We start from the raw sequence: 17,945 nt of genomic DNA on the forward strand, positions 1-17,945 counted from the left end.
GGCTTGATGTACGACGGGCCAGATGAGCGCCGTGTCCGATTTTAACGAGAATACACCTAGATTGGATTGCTGATAAAATATCGAACTTCATCCTGAACTGAACCCATGATGGGCGGGGAAAATGGTTCTCACGGATTAATCTTTCAGCTCGATGAATCAAACGCGAGATTTCGACAAGTCTTGAATACTGCCTGGCACCATCATCATCCTGTTTGCTATATTTATTTCAATATTTTTTCAAATATATAGTGACACTATTTTTTTTTAAATATTATATCTTATTGAAGCAGATCTTAATGAAATGAGTTTCGATTTGAAAACTAATACAAAGAATTTTGAGATTATTACATATTGGTATACACACGTATATCTTTGTTGTCCAAGATAATATTTTTTGAAATAATAGTCGCGATAACTAAAAAACCACCTTGGGATATAATTTATGGATCTAGATGCATCTCGATTACAAGCATGTTACACGTGTGTTTTATGTGCATAAAAGCATAACCGAAGATAGATACATTCTACTAAAACCCGCTGCTGGAGATACGGCTACAAGATATTTTTATTTATTACCTCATCTTTGTATCTACCTATGTGTTTTTAATTTCCTACTTAAAAATTCATTTTTATTTTATGACTACTTACAGATGTGTTATTAATTTGATACTAAATTCTACTGGTGTTTCCGCCAATAGAATTGAATCAAACTATCAACAAACATTTTTAGTATTAATAAGTACGATAGTAATTTGTACATTTAATTTTTATCTAATTTTTCTTTTTTAATTTAATTTTTATACAAAAAATTGGAAAGATGAACATTATCAATTAATATAATATTTTCTACAAGTTTTAAATAATATCTAAAAATACAAATTTCTGTAAAATAGTATAAACAGTCTTGTTTTGGGCAAGTCGTAAATTATAAAAATGTAAAAAACATTTCTATGTAGCGGAGCATATGTTAATAAGGCTCTTTGGGGTATCTGTAGAATTTACGTGTAACGATGACACAACTGACTGACAGAGCGAGGAACATCAGTTTTCCATCGACCGATCATCACGTGAAAGGAGCACATGTGCGCCGAAATCGTAAAAAAGAGGATTGCTTAGCGTGGAGAGTAGAAAATCCGAGAATCGTCTCACCCTGGGATCAACGAGTCTCGAGTCGCTCGGGCCGTATTTATGTGTGACACCCTGTTTCTCGATAAGGCCGGCGGCTAATTAAACTTGAAAGCCGGCCGAGCTACACGAAACACCCCCCTGCTGTTGTTTGACGTTGTTCCACGTTTGAGAACAAGGGCCGTGAATCGTTTTCGACGACTGATCCGAGATTTCGGCCTGCGCGCGTAATACACTGTGTGACTCCGAATGTCTTAAAACTTTCATTGCGCGTAATTATTGGACGAGGAATTCAAAATAAAATATGTTTCTCTCTGTCTATAAATTTTATCCCATTTGCGTTCATAGAATTTCATTTGAAGTTCATAGAATTTCAAGTTTAGTGAATTAAAAAAATTATTTATATATCTCAGTCTTTTTGTCATTTGATTCTTTTTTTATTCATTGTATAAAAGTCACATTTTTATTTTGAAAAAGAAATAGATTTGTTAAAGTATTTAATATTAGATATAAAATAAAATCCAACGATTGAAATAAAATTTAACTGAAATAAACTACATATTTTTCAAATTCTATTTCTGTACATTTACTATTGTTGGTCAATACAGTACATTCTATCACCGTTTTAAGAATAGTGATTTATTTCACTTTATCCAAAGCAAAAAAAGCAGAATGAAGTTATTCCTCCGTAAATACTCGACAGGCAAAGAATAGCATCCCGTTATCTTGTTCGTGACGAGTTCAATAGTTACAACTTCGAAAGTGTCTGAAGATATTTTCGTATATGCTGTACATCAGCTCACGTTACTTTACCCTTTTTTTGTTTTTCGCAGAAACAGATAAATTGAAAAAAAAAAAAACGAAACCTACAAAGATATGTAAATAAAATAAAAATATAAGATGTGTTAATTTTTATTGCATATAGCTATTACGTTTTAGTAAACGTAACATTTTGTTCTCACCTAACAAGACCAATAAATGTTATTTAATTGGTAATCCTCTTCAGATTTTCTGTTTCACGTTACACGTCGCAGAAAAGAAGTAAATGGCAATCGGACACTAGCAATAAAATTCAGAACAGGCGGGAACAAAACCTTCATCGAGCTTTATCGCTATTTATTCGACTCGTTCGGTTTTATTGAATCGTGAATCGTCCGGTCCGATCGCGGAAAGAAAGGAGACGCGAGTCTCCTCTGGGTATTCACCATAGTTGCCATAACCGCTCCCGCTTATCTCCGAGGTTGGCTCTCTTTGGCCGCGTGTTAATTTATATACGTCTACTATCTATCGCAAGATGGTTAAAGGTTTGTACGGAATCGCGTCTCATCATGGGATACCCCGCGGCAGCTCTACTTATCGATTGCGTGGGCGACCGGCTCGCCTCGTTACGCTTGCAACTTTGCCCTTTTCTTCGCCATGAAGTGTCTCACATTTCGCGAGATCAGAAGGCTAGATGCGAATTGATGATCAACGTCGAGGAAACATATCAATCGTAGAAACCATTATAATATTGAAATTTATTGTATATTAAAGCACATTCATGAAATTTCTGTTGGTATAAGACAGTTTGCTCAACGCTCAACTAAACGAACAAAATATGAAATGCAAGATGCTAGTTTTTTTTTATTATTTATGATATTTGAGTATCTAGTTGATAAATCAAGCAAATATTTTAAAAGCAATATTTTTTTTAATTTAACAAATAATTTATATGTAATATATCATACTGCAAACACGAGTGTGAAAAAATATAAGTTATTAAAATGAAAATAATATTGCCCATGTCGTTTCATCTTGCAACAAGACCTAATCCAATCGAGTGTCGTTGAAATAAAAGTAACGAGGCTGCCTTGATGTTCGCACCTCCCTTTTTGTATCACCTCCAGGTATTATCAAGCCTCTCATGCGAATAGCCGGTTGAGACGAGCGGAGGCCGCAGGGTGAACGAATTACGGGCTTGTAGAGTGGAAAATAGATATCTACAACCTCCGCAAAGTTAATACCTCATTTTCAGAATTTAGATGTAATTGATAAAGTTTACTGATTCTTCCTTAAGGAGTTCTAAAGTTTCTATTTACACGTTTCTAAAAATTTAGTGATTAAATTTGAAAATAATTGTATGTTTGAAAGCACTAATTTAGCGCTAATATCACGTTTTTATTGTATGAAAACTAATAACAATTTTTTTATTTCAATCAAAATTGATTGAGTAGCAATATTTTTCAGCAGAATTTTAAAAAATTGTATCACGTTTCATAAAAATTCAAAATTTCCAAAAATAAAATTTTAATACAAGAAACTTTAGAAAAAGTTCATCTACGAAAAAGGAAAAACTTGTTAAAATTTGTTTCGTTATTTTTTTTGTATTACAAAAATTAGAGTTTTAAAAAAATAAATTAAAAATTAATTTTTGTTTCTTGGGTTTTGAAATAATATACTAATTGCAGAACTGCAATTGAGATTTTTGTGATTTTCTTAAAATGCAATGCAGTTTACAATATTTTCGAATAAATTTTAATTTTTATTAAATATTATTTAGACAGCAGATATAATTGTCATATTCCATGTCGCGATTATCTGATCGAATTACTATTCGAATGAAGGGAAATGACTGTTCGATATCAGCAATTTTCTGCCGGATATCGTGTATTGATTTGCACTGGTTGCGTGGGAATGAGAATATAATCCGATTTAAAATCTTGCGGCAAGGTTACTCTTTATGACATCGATAAGCATCTCCACTCGAAGCAGGATATGATTTCAAATTGATACAGGAAGTGGATAGCAGAATCTTAGTTTAAAACACATTATTTCACGTGAAAGCTTCTCGACTATATTATATTTTGTGAGAATTGATATAATCACTTCAAATACATAAAAGTTTTTGTTTCGCAATTTTAGTCTAAGTTACCTACATTACTATATTACAATAACTGATTATAATTGTATGATTATAATTATAACATCTTTTTTTTACTTTATCTATTTTATTATGTCTTTTTCCGAAAGTATAATACGTATACTTTTACATACATATATGTCGCGAGAAAAAATCACATTTTGCTTCTCACCGAAATTCCTAGTTTAGGACCTATCGTTGATTAAAAAGGTCACTGAAAGTATAATCCGATACCTCGCATAATCATCCGCACGTGTAACTAAACTCCCAATTAAGCATTACCCAAATCTAATCTCTGCGATGCGATTTCCATACACCTTCGATTTCCATTCGCCGAGAGATCCGCCTTTGAAGTTACACGAGCGCGGCGAGAGACCTCGAATTCCACGGGGTACAAATTAAATATTTAAAATAACTAGCCGAAGTCTGCGTTTATCGTGAAAATTAGCTGTAACCTCCCGGGCATCGATACTATCGCCATGATCTTTCTAAGAATTTTCTTAATCAAATTCATCTGGCCTGGCTTTACATACGAATGTACTTATTTTAAATTAAATATAATTTTCATAAAACTAAGTGTAAGATAATATGTAATTAATACAAATAATTACAAAATGTATAATTAAAAACCAGAAAATTTTTTACACCAAAATTATTCATGATAGCGAATGTGATTCCACGTGTCACGTCAACAAGACTTTAATCTAAGTATTTTTAGATTTTCATGGACGTATAATACATACGAATTGCCCTGTGGTTATTTCCAACTATCCGTTTGCTCAAACAATAACCATTGAGCTCGGCAGCTTCGTGATGAAACGAAGCGTGGCGCTTACACCAATCCCTCCGGCAAATTTGTAATACTTATAGCAGTTATTGCTTGTAACTCGATTGCAATACATATACTACAACTATAGAGTGAAGTACGTGAAAACTATATTTCTTGATAGATGAAATTGATAGATTAAATCGATTAAATTTTGTTGTTATTGTTGAAATAATTGAATAAAAAACATTAATGCAGAGATTTCAAGAGTGACTATATGTTTCATCTTTCTTTTTTAAAATTTATATAAGTATTTAATAAGATTATTTGTTCTTTTTTTTTCAGATCATCGTTTTCAACGTATCATATATCAAGCGATAACTGCCGAGGATCAACGCTTTTTATTAGCTGGCGAATCTTCTGACCGTAAGTTGCTAAGCTTTATGCAATGATTATGCATGAATTTGGAAAGATCTTATCAAGAGGAATGCGAGATAATCAGCGAGCCAATTTACTGTCAATTTTCGTACAGTATAATTTAGCGTAACGTAATTCCCTCTACGGTCCATATGAAAATCAATCATAACGCAATTGAGGTAATCAGGTCAATCTCCCTTTCAAGTAAAACTGAGTAAACGAGGAATTTTTGTTATCCAATCTGCGGAAAAACGAAAATTTACTTTGGTTTCTTGAAACATATAGAATAAAGATGTTAAATATTTTACACACAGAAAAAATTTTTAAAATATAACTTACGGTTTAAAAAATAAATATATGTAGTTGTTTGAATAATTATTTTGCTTTTGTTTAAAAATTAATCGATTTTTTATCGGTTCTTTAATTTATAAATACAAAAACAAAAATTAAAAAGAGGAGAGAATTACGAAGATTTATCATGTTTAACCGTATGAATGTATTACCTTGGACTCTTTACCTCCTCGAAAAAGAACGTGAGACATTTAACGAGGTGTGGCAATCTTCATTCGGAAGCTAATTTCTTGTTTCATTTCTTTATCATAATTTCGCAAATGGATAGAAGTTACAACGTGCACTGCTAAATCTGACTTAATTACGCGGTTTTTATCACTTTTATTTTACTTTCATTAAAGCATCTTGTAAGACAAATTTATTTCTTTTCGCGCGCGCGCGCGCGCGTGTATACGATGAGATGCGCGAGATAACTTTATGTCGCAAAGTACTCAACGCAAATTTCATCCTGTTTATTAACAAGAAGTTGAAGCATTACAATTCTTCACGTAACATGCAAAACGCATCGCGAATTTATTTGCTCGGCACTGCTCTCTTTTTTTCCTTTACTTCAGGTATAATGGCAAGTTTATTGAGATACTATAATTGACAATTAGATTGTTAGTATAATTAATTTATTTATTTAGTTATATATTTACATTGATATTAACTATTTTTCCTACCTATTATTATTTAATATTAATAAAGTATTGATTTTTTTTAATAATCAGTTTAAATTATATAATTTATTTTTATGTATTTCTCATTTCTTTACAATAGAAAGAGAATTTAAATAATTATACGATCAATTTTAATATAAAAAAAGATTTAAAAAATTATTTTATTTTAAATATAATAAAATAATTATAATAAAAAATCGTGAATAAATATAAATCAGATAATAGACCTCATAAATGCTGTAGATTTTTGTTTCGTCTGAAATTAATTCTAATGAAGGTAATATCAGACTTCCTGATACTTGCAGTGACAATCCACAACATTCTTTCAACTCATTATTTTTTTGATAATTATGGATCAGCTTCTCAGCAATATAAATACAAGCTCGCAAACATTCTCTATTCTCAGAAAATCACGAGAAGGGAGTGCGTTCTTTTTCCGTAATGATACGTCGCATTGATTTGTACTTGCCCGCTTATTTGCCGTAACCGGAAGAATTTAAAAGGAAAAGCATATTCAAAGTGGCAGGTGTAGTCACTAGAGTACTGTAAAATCGTCTAAAAAGTACTAGTCTGTTTACAGGGTATTTTAAATTCGAATGATAAAAAAAGGTTACTTGACGTTCCTCTTATCAGTTTTTCTCCTTCGATTCTTTTCATTATTAGAGAAACTACTGAATGTAAGTTTGATAATCACAGAAATATATTATGTACGTTTATTGTTTTACACAAATATATAGTAGCCATATAAAAAACGAGAATGAAATAAATTCATGATTTACATTTAATTTTTTTAACGAAAAATAAAAATTATTTTGAGTGGATTTATAAATTTTTCACTTATCTATTTCTGTTAATAACAATAAATGAAATATTAACTTATTTTATACACAGTGTCCCAATATTCATAAATTAAAATGCTATGCCGAGAAAGTTTTCGAAAAATTAAGTAAAACAGTTATTTGTAAATTTTTATTTTAAATAATAGTTTTTGAGCCAGTCAGAGATTGCGTAATATGATCGTTCGCGCGACTTACGGACATGCGGCTGTCTAAACATACTCTGTAATTGGCCAACTTTACGCTTTTACATGTTAAAAAATATTATTTGAAATAAAAATTTACAAGTAACTATTTCACTTAATTTTCCAAGAACTTTCTTGTTATAATATTTCGTTTTGCAACTATAATATTGCCAATACATATATGCATATGTCAATACATGTGAATTTATTAATTTATTAAGACTCTTGTCTTCATAATCACAGCCGGCTTGTACAACGTTAATAAATTATTCGCAAAAACGTCAAGTGATTCTTGAATACTATTATATCTATTACTATTCATTCGTGCGAGTAATGGGTCGGCATTTCCGCACGCCGCATTCTCGAGGAAAGTCAAACGAGATCTACAATCATCGCGAGAGTAACAGTGAATAATAACTAGCGAGTATCTCGTCTAGTGGCATTTCATGATTCTGTGTGGTAACGCTTATTAGCGGCGAGCTGTCTTCGATACATCTGCTTGCTCGCATGTAGCATCTTCAGCAGCTGGTTTACGTCTATTCCGGAATACTTGACATTGCACATTTTATATTAACCTTGCGTTCTACAATATAATAATAATCGCCAGTATCCAAAATTGTTCATGTATATACAGTACGAACAGAACATAAAAAATAATTAAACTGATTACAACTGTTTTTCAGTAGCATTTGTTCTTTCAATTAACTTCAAATCGATTTTGTTTTAATAAGAATTTGAGTTAAGATCACTAAGTATAAAAATAGTTTTTGCAATTATATCTTACATTTATTAAACCAAAACAAGTTAAAGTAATTATTAAAATTTTATCTGATTGCATTTCTGAAGCTCAATTCGTCAAAATTGTTTGATTATTGATCTTATTGAACAATCATCAGTCGCAAATATGAATATCAATGATTTATTCACATAACCATATTTTTTTTTGCTAACAATAAGAGAAATCGTGTATTTAGCTACGTAGTTTTCTCAATCATATAAATATAAAAAGAAAATCCCGTTGAAATGCAATTAACCACAGCATTCAATTATCGAATGATGGAGAGACGAAAAATCTCGGAAAGAAATCGATATCGAGTGGCAAATTGTGATCGTATCGATCGTAGATGCGAAATTCCTCATCTGACGTACGCAACGAGTGCCTCTAGGAGAGTACGTTTAGTGCAATCGCAAGTGTCAAATCGTTTATTGGCCGCACTTAATAATTTCCGGCGTCTACAAGAACAGTCGCGATAAGATCGCTCCGAATCGAGCCGCACCGTCGCGCCTCTCGCATTATCATGCGATCTTCCGGAGATCCGCAGGGGGAGATCCGCGAATCAGAGCGAGGACGACTTTGCACATGCAAAGTGCAAGCTACAAACCTGCTTTTACGCAGAAAAAAAAAGAGGACCGACCGCTTCGCGAGAGGAGCGGTGTCGATGGCCACTATTAGTACTCATCATTTACATTCTTTCTTTATTATTTCGAGGAAAAATGTTGGTTGTGAGATAACGATAAGAAATTTGCAATAAGAGAATTTTGTGAATAAGTAATTTTGATTAGAATTGTGTAATTATTTCTGATTTTTTGTATGATATCAGTATGTTTCTACAGAATTTCGAAAATTAGATTTTATTAATGTTATAAAACAATTAGTGTTTCTTTTTGCAAATTTAATATAATATTATAAGCAATCGGAAGGTCTTTCTTATGGTTGATATACGTTAAAGTAAAAATTTATCATGTTGTGCGGCCGCAAAGGGCCTGCGAAGGGCGGTAAAGACGAAGAATACCCGATAACAAGGTAGATATTTAACGTTCCGGACACGTGAAATGGCGCCTCTTGTTGTGATTGCGCCATCAAAGGTACCGGTCTTACATCCATGTAGATTGGGATTTTCGGCCGCGTGAAAGAGAGGGTATTCGCCGCGAGAGTTCGTTTAACTTTCAAATTGACCCCGATTTAAACCGCAAAAAGACGTCGACGATGTCGGTAGACACTCTTGAACGGATCCAATTTGCCAGTGAGGTGTGAAACGATGCGTCGGTCGTTTAGGCCCTTAGAGGAAAGAAAAGATGAGCGTAAGTTGCCTTGAGGATTTGCGCCGACAATGTCGAAATTATTCATAAGGATGATACTTGTAAGAAAAACTGAATGGTCTCTCTGTGGATATTTAATAAATAAAAATCGTAGTAATCGTTAAATATAATAAATCTTATTTTTTTATTTTTTTTATAATCTTAATTTTTTAAATATTAATTATAGAATATTCTTACAAATTTTTTAATGCTTTTATGTTTTTACCTATTACATATACATATACTATAGTTGAACTTATCCAATGCAATTACTAAAGAAGATATTTCGTTTTTAATCTTACAATTAATTTATATATTTTATATTTGTTGTAAAATCTATTTTACAATAATTTATCTTTTAAATTACGTAGAAAGTAATATTAAGTTATAAATGTTATTTGTAATATCTTAATGCAAACATTTTTAGAATAAATAAAAATAAAAACGACTAGAAATTTTTGCTTTAAAAATTCTAACGAAAAAAAAAAAATATAGCTAAAATGTAAAACACTTCTTCTTTTAGGCATACGTTTGGATTTATGTAATAAGCTTCAATCATTACAAATGTTTATAGTAAATTACGTATTTCCCGTAATTTGAATTAACATACATAATTCTGCGATAAAGCAAAATATTTTCATATCGCAATTGACTCTTATTTTATATAATTGATTATTTCAGAAATTAAATAATTAACGGAAGTGGCATTCTATGAGAATATTATAATTGCAATACAAATCAAGCCCTATCAAATAATGAGTACTTTAAGATCATTTTCCTGAAATAAATATAATTTTTTTAAAATTAATTGCGTTAGATATTAGATATTAGATTCAACCACTGTACACGTGTAGTATTTTGAGAAAAGAAATTTCTAATACAGTTAATAACGGGTATAAAATGTAGTGATCTCAAGATCTCTCTAGCGTCATAATAAATACACCCCGCATCGTATATATTATGTGCAACCACGTAGCAGAAACTGTACGAGAACTTGATTGCAATCAGGTAGAAGTGCAATGCGCTCTTTGAAATCTACTTCGTGGATCATCTTGTCCGCGGCCAATCAAGTGCAATTATTAATGTTCCTGATAATACCGAGAGTAGTGAAAAAAGCTTCTTCGATCAGCGACCGTCAGCACGCAATTGCATTACGTACATATTCCAAGCGTGGTTATTTTGCAATTTTTAGGTGCAATTTACTTTTTCGTTTTGCCAAGTACTTTGTAAAAATCGATTAATGGACTCGCTATTAAAGAACTTAATATCCGTCTAGGTAATAGAAAAATGATATTATTTTAGTATCTCTGAGATATTGAATCATCGATAGTTTTAGAATTACAAGAAACTTGCGTTTCAGTTAATTTTAAGTGGATCTTATTTATATAGACAGATTTAACTTAATTTCTATCTATGTCAAGGCAATTGATATCTAATATAATAAAATAAATATATACATATATGTATATGTGTGTGTAAAGTATAATTAAATATACGGAAAAAACGACTTTAAAGTTTGAAAACTGTTACTACTCAAGAAGTTGTTCACAAATTTATAATGACATTATACATTCCGCGAAATATTACTTTCGATAAAGAAAACGCATGAAAATTTAGAGCTTTAAAGCTTATATCAGCTGACTATTAAGTACTGTAAATACGCAAACCGGGTATCAGCCTTCTCCAAGCTCTGCGTTCAATCTGCTTTTTATTCCATTCACATTAAAAAAAAAAAAAAACAATCCGGCGAGGTCAATCTTTAAACGTTGATTAGTACATCAGGATCGGTATTCCAGAATCCTGCTCGGTGATGTTTGTCGCAGGGCTGTTGGAATTTATTCGTATTCCACAATTACACGACGATCGAACGGGTTCGGTCGGAGCGAGCACGTGTTCAACGACGATGACGACGATCGACGACGACGACAACGATGACGACGTCGATAGGGATGCCGTGTGCTCAAACGACCTTCGGGATCTATTCTCGACCTAACGTAATATTTGCTCCGTGCGCGAGCACTTCCTCCGCGTGTTCCGAATGGTCCATTTGCATCTGGTAGGCCAGGTAGACCGATAATCAGACGGCCGGTCGGCCGGTTGGCTGGCTTTCTCGAGCTGCCCTTCGTGCTTCACGCTTCCGATTAACCGCCGAGTGTTTCGCATTCCGCGGGTAGCTTCTTCTGTTACTTCGTCCACCGCGACGACAAAGCAGCGCGCGGCGACGGTTCTCAAACCGCGTCGTGCTGCTCTGACTTTAATGCCGCTGTACATAGTATAACCTCATACGGCAGACAATATTTATGGGTGCGCGGAAAATGTTCGCTTATTATGCTCCACTTTTGTATCTCTTCGCGCAGTTAATTTTTTACTTTTGCTTTTGGCTAAGATTTATTTGGATATTATTGTATAATTGTAATTACTTACATTATATTAGCATATTTTTAAAATATTTTGTGCTGTGTGGAAAGAAAAATTGAAAAAAATTGAAATGATTATAGCGGAGCCAAATTGTTCCGGCGATTCGAGTGTCAAACCACACAAATCGCTACGAATCTTGGAGATTGTCGATCCCATTCTATTTGTCATGTATTATACGAGATAGAAACATTCTTTTCATCACTCGATTATTTCTCGCTGACAATTTCAACATTTCGAAAAGGGTTAACGAAGGATCCTCCGTGTTTTCGCCGGTCGTAAAACAGCGGGAGCGTAGGGAAACGTGTCACGCGACACTGTTACAGTTCCGAGGGAACATGCCTCTTGAGGACGTCATCGTGAAATTACGTAAGTCCTTCGAGTGGTGTTTCCGACCGGCTGCGTGTTCCACTTGAGACAGGATCGAGTGTCGCGCGCGCGCGTGAAAAAAACCGTACAGACACCGACGATTGATAGATATCTACTTTTTTTTTGTTTTACGTTGCCCAAGTATCGTTTGGCCCATCTCTCTACGCTAGGGATAGCTATATACGCTTATAATTAGATACACGTACGAGATGTAGATGCACACTAGATATTGTACCTCGTAAAAGTTTTCACACGTGCGTGAATTTAGAGACTCGCGGAGATCTAAATCGACAAGTTGACCGTTTCACAACTTCGTTAGGGTGATTTTTATGGCAACCGGAGTGCTCGTTGACTACTTAACGCGTTTTTAAAATCAGGTCTTGAAAGATTTTATCTTTCAGCATTAGAGAGTTTGCATTAGAAACTTACACTAATTTATATGTCATTAAATGCATAAATGCGGCATTTAATTAATGTGTTAATGAATCAAATTTTTAAAGTCGTTGTTACATATTTTATATTCATCTGTATTTTATTTTGTAACTGATTAGAATGATTAGATAATTAAAGAGTTTTGAAAACGAAGTAATAACAGTTTGTGATTGTAATTATGCATTGGTTGAATTGCTTCTTTCACAATTATAGGCTGTATAGTGTATAGTTTTCAAAGTACAGCATCTATTGATACTGAAAAGGTACGATGGCATAAAGGTATGATTTTGTGAGAAACCATACTGTGATTGAAAGTAAGAAGCGAAAAGATCTGCCCTTATTAACTGCTCGCTGTTATAAGTTTAGATCTGAACAAGCAGAAAGAAAGCCGATCCCATGCTATACATGAACACGCATCGAGAAATGAATATAGAGCCAGAGATATTCTCCTTTATCCTTTAATTATCTACCACCTGAAGTAGTGTAAACAGGAAATAAAGTCGATCAACCTAATCATAGGTGAGGTATGCCTGGCATGCACGCAAATACGCCCGGTATGAAATGAAAACGATAGGCCACATTGAAAGGAAGCATTGATCCTTAGAACGATCTTAGAATGAAATTACTTACTGGAACTGTATATCGCGTATCGCTGCAATAAAACTGAAATTGACGATACTCAGGAGATAGAATAGAATTACTTTTACTTTCAGATTATTTTCGTATAAAAATCATTGTAACGAAACACACATTGATTTTTCCAAAATTGTTTCGAAAAATTTAAGCGATATATTTGAGCACGATAAATACTAGAAACAATTAATCATTTGTTAATAATATTATAATTTCTGCTCTTTTAATTTCAAAAGGAACGAAAAATTTATCAATGCAAAGTTGCTTAATAAATGAATAAAAAGAAATCTATTTTATTGAGATTAGATAATTAACCGTATCTTCTCTCTATAAATATCACGTGATCATTTTATTTCAATCAACGGCTTTTTAGCATTTTTTTCTGGATATGATTCATTATCTTTAGCTGATATGTTAACAACTCTTTTGCTCTTTGACCCATGGAATATCGGTCACTGGGCAGCAATAGTTATCAACCACATGCATCTTGTTCCAAAAAGTCAGAGTCGGTATATAACATTAACCAATATAAAAATAATTATTAAAAATTCGAAAAAAAAATAAATTTTTGATATTAAACATTTTTTTATGCAACGTTTTCTATCTATCTTATGAAATTTATAAAATTTATATATATAATATATTAGAAATTTATCTAATTTTATTAACTTTTGATATTTCAATACAAAAAAGAAATTGCCGACATTTTTTTCGTTTTTTTGTCTCTCTGTATATGTTATTATGCAGAGACACTTTGTATCTAGATGAAGGATAGATATTATAAAAATATCAACAGGTTAATGTACACTTAATATTCCTAGCATGAACATCTTTCTGTCTATAATTTCGATAGAATGCTACTTTGTACCTGTCGTAATCAGACGATTTGAATGCGCATCGTGCATCTGTGTTTAATTTATTTATGGTTTTTGAGATGTTATTGGAGACGGAAAAGAAATACGCAACTCTTCCGCCACATTGGCGGCAATTCTTTCAAATCATACATCTAACTAGTCAAGCTTATATATTTTATATTCATGAAGTCGTAATTAAGTTAGAATGTTGATGACTGAGCAATCAAAAATTTTTCTCAAGTTTTTATCGATCTTTCAGAGATGCCGCAGGAATATCAGTAAAATCAGTAATCAGTATCAGAACAAAATTTATAGCCGGAAAATATAATTAGATTAGAAGATTCTTTATACATTCTTGTATGCATATTATATGTATACGAAGATGCAATCGACACAATTATTGCATTAATTATAAATTATACCTGTCAATGTGATGCTAACAGGATTACAAATTTCTCTTTTAATGGCAATTATAGTCTTTTGCAATGTTAAGAATCTTAACAAACTTACAAAGTCTTCCCGAAAAGCAAATTAATATTTAAACTTTGACATATGCAATTTTTTTATTTCAAATTTTATTGTATTTTAAAAGTCTTGGACTTAATCTCAGTATTTTTTAATTAAGTCAAATAATAAATCTTGTTTTCAAAACTTTCCGTCTGCAATTTAAGTTTTTTTGACACAAGCAAATTTTGCCCTTAAATTTTACTATTCAAATTTCAATTTTTATTAGATAAAAATTTTAACATTTAAATAAAGAATATATAATAATGTAATAGAGATTGATGTGATAAAGGCAACATCTTTTTTCTATTTTTAAAAATTTTTTGAAAGCCTAGAAACAGTTAAAAATTTTGGCTAAACAAAAAAGATCTAAATTGCAGACGGAAAGTTAAATAGCAAATTTTTGTAAGATGCAATATATCTAGTCGATTCTATAAAAATGAATAAATAAGATCGTGATGTTCTTGTGAGAACCTTGTAATTAAGTATGATTTTTACATCTGGACCGTTACAGTGTATATGTGAAAATTATCAAAGCTTTCGTACGTTTATTAACATTAAATTACAACCACCAAGGGTGTGATTATAAGATAGTTCTTTTTCGCTTGCTCTCAAAAGAACGAGCATGCGGCGAACAGGTTGATTATAAGCATTCACATTTTTCATCGGTACCGATACTCTCGTTGCCCCTTCCGTTTGATCTTTCGAATACAAGTATTCCAATCGGCAATCAGTATGAACGAATTGAAATGCACACGACAAAAGAAATATAATAAGCACAAAATATTTTAATGTATAAAGACAAATAAAAATAAAAATAATGTACACGTAATTCTCGACATCATTCGATAATTTGAATCTCAAACAGATGATTTTAATAAATCACATTGTGCAAATATTGAATTTACGTTATACGATTGACAGTTATTAAAGTATCAAAATTACAATTGTATCAATTAAATACAATTCTACACGAACAAGTATATAAGTTCTACAAGATATCTTTACTTTGATAGATAATCATATTGAATTGTTAACTAGAGAATTAATTAGTACGCAGATCGGTAAATGTCCGCTAATTGTCCGCAAAGAAATAAACGTCAGATATTTCGTTACAGTACTTGTCACAATCGCGGTTCGAGGTGTAATGTGAACATGTACGTGTACACGATATCGTTCGCACCGAATTGTTCATTCAAATCGACCGTGAGTCACGACGCGCATCTTAACCTTAGAACTCTATCCTCATAAAGTAATATTCATATACATTCTTTTTACTTTTATAATATTTGCAATATAATCTTTACTTCTATAATATTTGCAGTATAATCTTTACTTTTATAATATTTGCAATTTAGTGATTTTTTAAATAATTTACTGATACTATAATATTATATTTATTCTTTAATGATATAAAATGTTTATCATCTAAATCTTTTATGTGGTCATGAATAATTTAATTAATAATTTAAAACGTAAGAAATAATAAGTACGTTATCAAATTCGTTTTGCCAATTTACGTACGTTAATATTTTGGAATTAATCAGTAATCACATTTATAATAAAACGTGCTTTTACGCAATCTTTTGATTACGCAGTTTGATGTTTTTTATCGAAATCTTTCGCATCGTTTGAAATTTATTCGTTACGTGAGACATTGTGAGAATCAAATGGTTTGTAACTTCTTACGCATTCCTTTTTTCTCTCTCGTTATTATTATTCCATCATAATGCAATGAAGTGCGTGTCGCGTGCGATTAACACCGCGCAAAGTGCCGTGCGGCACTCGGTATTCCGGCGATTATTACGCACGCGATTGTAATTAACTATGTTTCAGTGTTGTACGAGTGCAACGGCTGAGGAAAGCTGCGAGGACGAGAAGGAGACCTGGGAAGCATCTCGGGCAACGGCGGAGCATTCTTCAGGTGAGTACCTTATTATACATTGGTTATTTTACTTGTGGAGAGAATCAATCATTTATTTCCGCGTATCACACAAAGATGTGTCACTTCGAGTGCTATTTTGTACACGCATGCAAATAAGAGAAAGATAAATATAAATTAATCAATTTACATATACAATTTTATTCTAATTTAGCGTTTATTCATTTATATATTTATCGATGATTATTACGTCATTGTCGTTTATAACACTTAAATAGTAAAGAAAATTACGTGAAGTTTAATGTAATTGTAATTTTCTACATTTCGTACTTTGAAATTCTTATTCCAGTAAAATTCGTATTAGCGAAAAAAAGCTTTACTTACCGCGCCGTAAAGTAAACCGCAAACGTCCATACAGACGAAAAGGCAGGTCGCTATACCTTGGATATTTATTTTTCCTTTCCCCGTCGATAATCTTTGAACGATGGCTGAAAAAGACAAGGAACGAAAATTAATATTATAAAAAAAAATTATCTTTTCATAGATGCATTTATTATACCGCGTGAGCATTTTAACACGAATATAAAACTATCGAATGTCCAATGGTGTGCAATCGGGCGAGCGAGAAACAGGTTCTTTAAATGTTTTAATTTGTGGTCAATCTTGTCGCTTATTGAAGCTTCTTTTTCCCCCTAATGATACAATCTTGGGTGCGATGAATACGTATTTTCAACCGACTCGTAATTCATGACACTTATCTCGATCGTCAATGCGTTCGCGGGGCTACTCGTTGTCGGGGCCCTGATGAATGAAGTCGTAACGCAAAGTTGCAATTCGCGATGCGGAGACATGCAACATCCATCGACGAATCGGCATTTATATCGATAAAGCTTGTCGACCGTTGAGAATTACGCGTCGGAGCTACTGCACTAAAGCCTATCTTTAGGATCCATTTGGCGCGACATTGCATACATCGATCTTATTGCGAACGGATATATCTCGCGTAATGCCCTAAAAAGACGCGATTAGTGCAAAATGAGAGATGCGTTATCGGGAATAACGATCGATTTTTTATTCATTTCAAATTTCTTCCCGAGGGGGGAGGGGGAGAGAGAGCGTGTCGAGCTTGATCGACGGGTCGGCCGCTCCGCTACATAGAGCGTACGGGCGCTTAGTGTAATCATCTTAATTTCTTCAAAGCGTCTCTCTACAGATAGACGGCAATAACACACGTAGGGGCGCGTATTAAAGACGTGCGTGACACGATCTGGCGGTCGTAAAACGAACGCGATCTCGCGCGCACCTTGAACGCGCGGGGCTGGCAAATGAAATGAGTTATCAGGAACGAGCGGTCGATTTTTTTCTTTTCTTTTTTTTCTTTCCTCTCTTTGGTTCCGGGATTCCTCTCTCGGGAGAGGAGAGCTTACGCGGTTGTGTGGCTCATAAAGGGCCGCCGCAACCGCGCCGCGTTCCCCGGCTCCCGGGTAACATTGACGGAGTACGTGCTTACACAGTGTAATCATTTTAATTTCTCAATAG

General features: G+C 32.9%; 1 protein-coding gene and 1 long non-coding RNA gene across 2 annotated transcripts in view; one reads left to right on the plus strand and one right to left on the minus strand.

Annotated features, from left to right (window-relative positions):
- LOC118647774 overlaps positions 1 to 6,218 on the plus strand; it is a 64,903-nt gene extending 58,685 nt beyond the window's left edge. The window contains exon 3 of the long non-coding RNA XR_004964916.1: positions 5,136 to 6,218. This is a non-coding gene — a long non-coding RNA (uncharacterized LOC118647774). The remainder of the gene's footprint in view (positions 1 to 5,135) is intronic.
- Positions 1 to 17,945, minus strand: part of LOC105830038 — a 91,607-nt gene that overhangs the window by 14,023 nt on the left and 59,639 nt on the right. The window contains exon 2 of the mRNA XM_012669166.3: positions 16,791 to 16,894. Within this exon, the coding sequence (XP_012524620.1) occupies positions 16,791 to 16,894 (104 nt within the window). The remainder of the gene's footprint in view (positions 1 to 16,790; positions 16,895 to 17,945) is intronic.

Source organism: Monomorium pharaonis, chromosome 10 (assembly GCF_013373865.1).
Source record: "Monomorium pharaonis isolate MP-MQ-018 chromosome 10, ASM1337386v2, whole genome shotgun sequence".
NCBI lineage: Eukaryota > Metazoa > Arthropoda > Insecta > Hymenoptera > Formicidae > Monomorium > Monomorium pharaonis.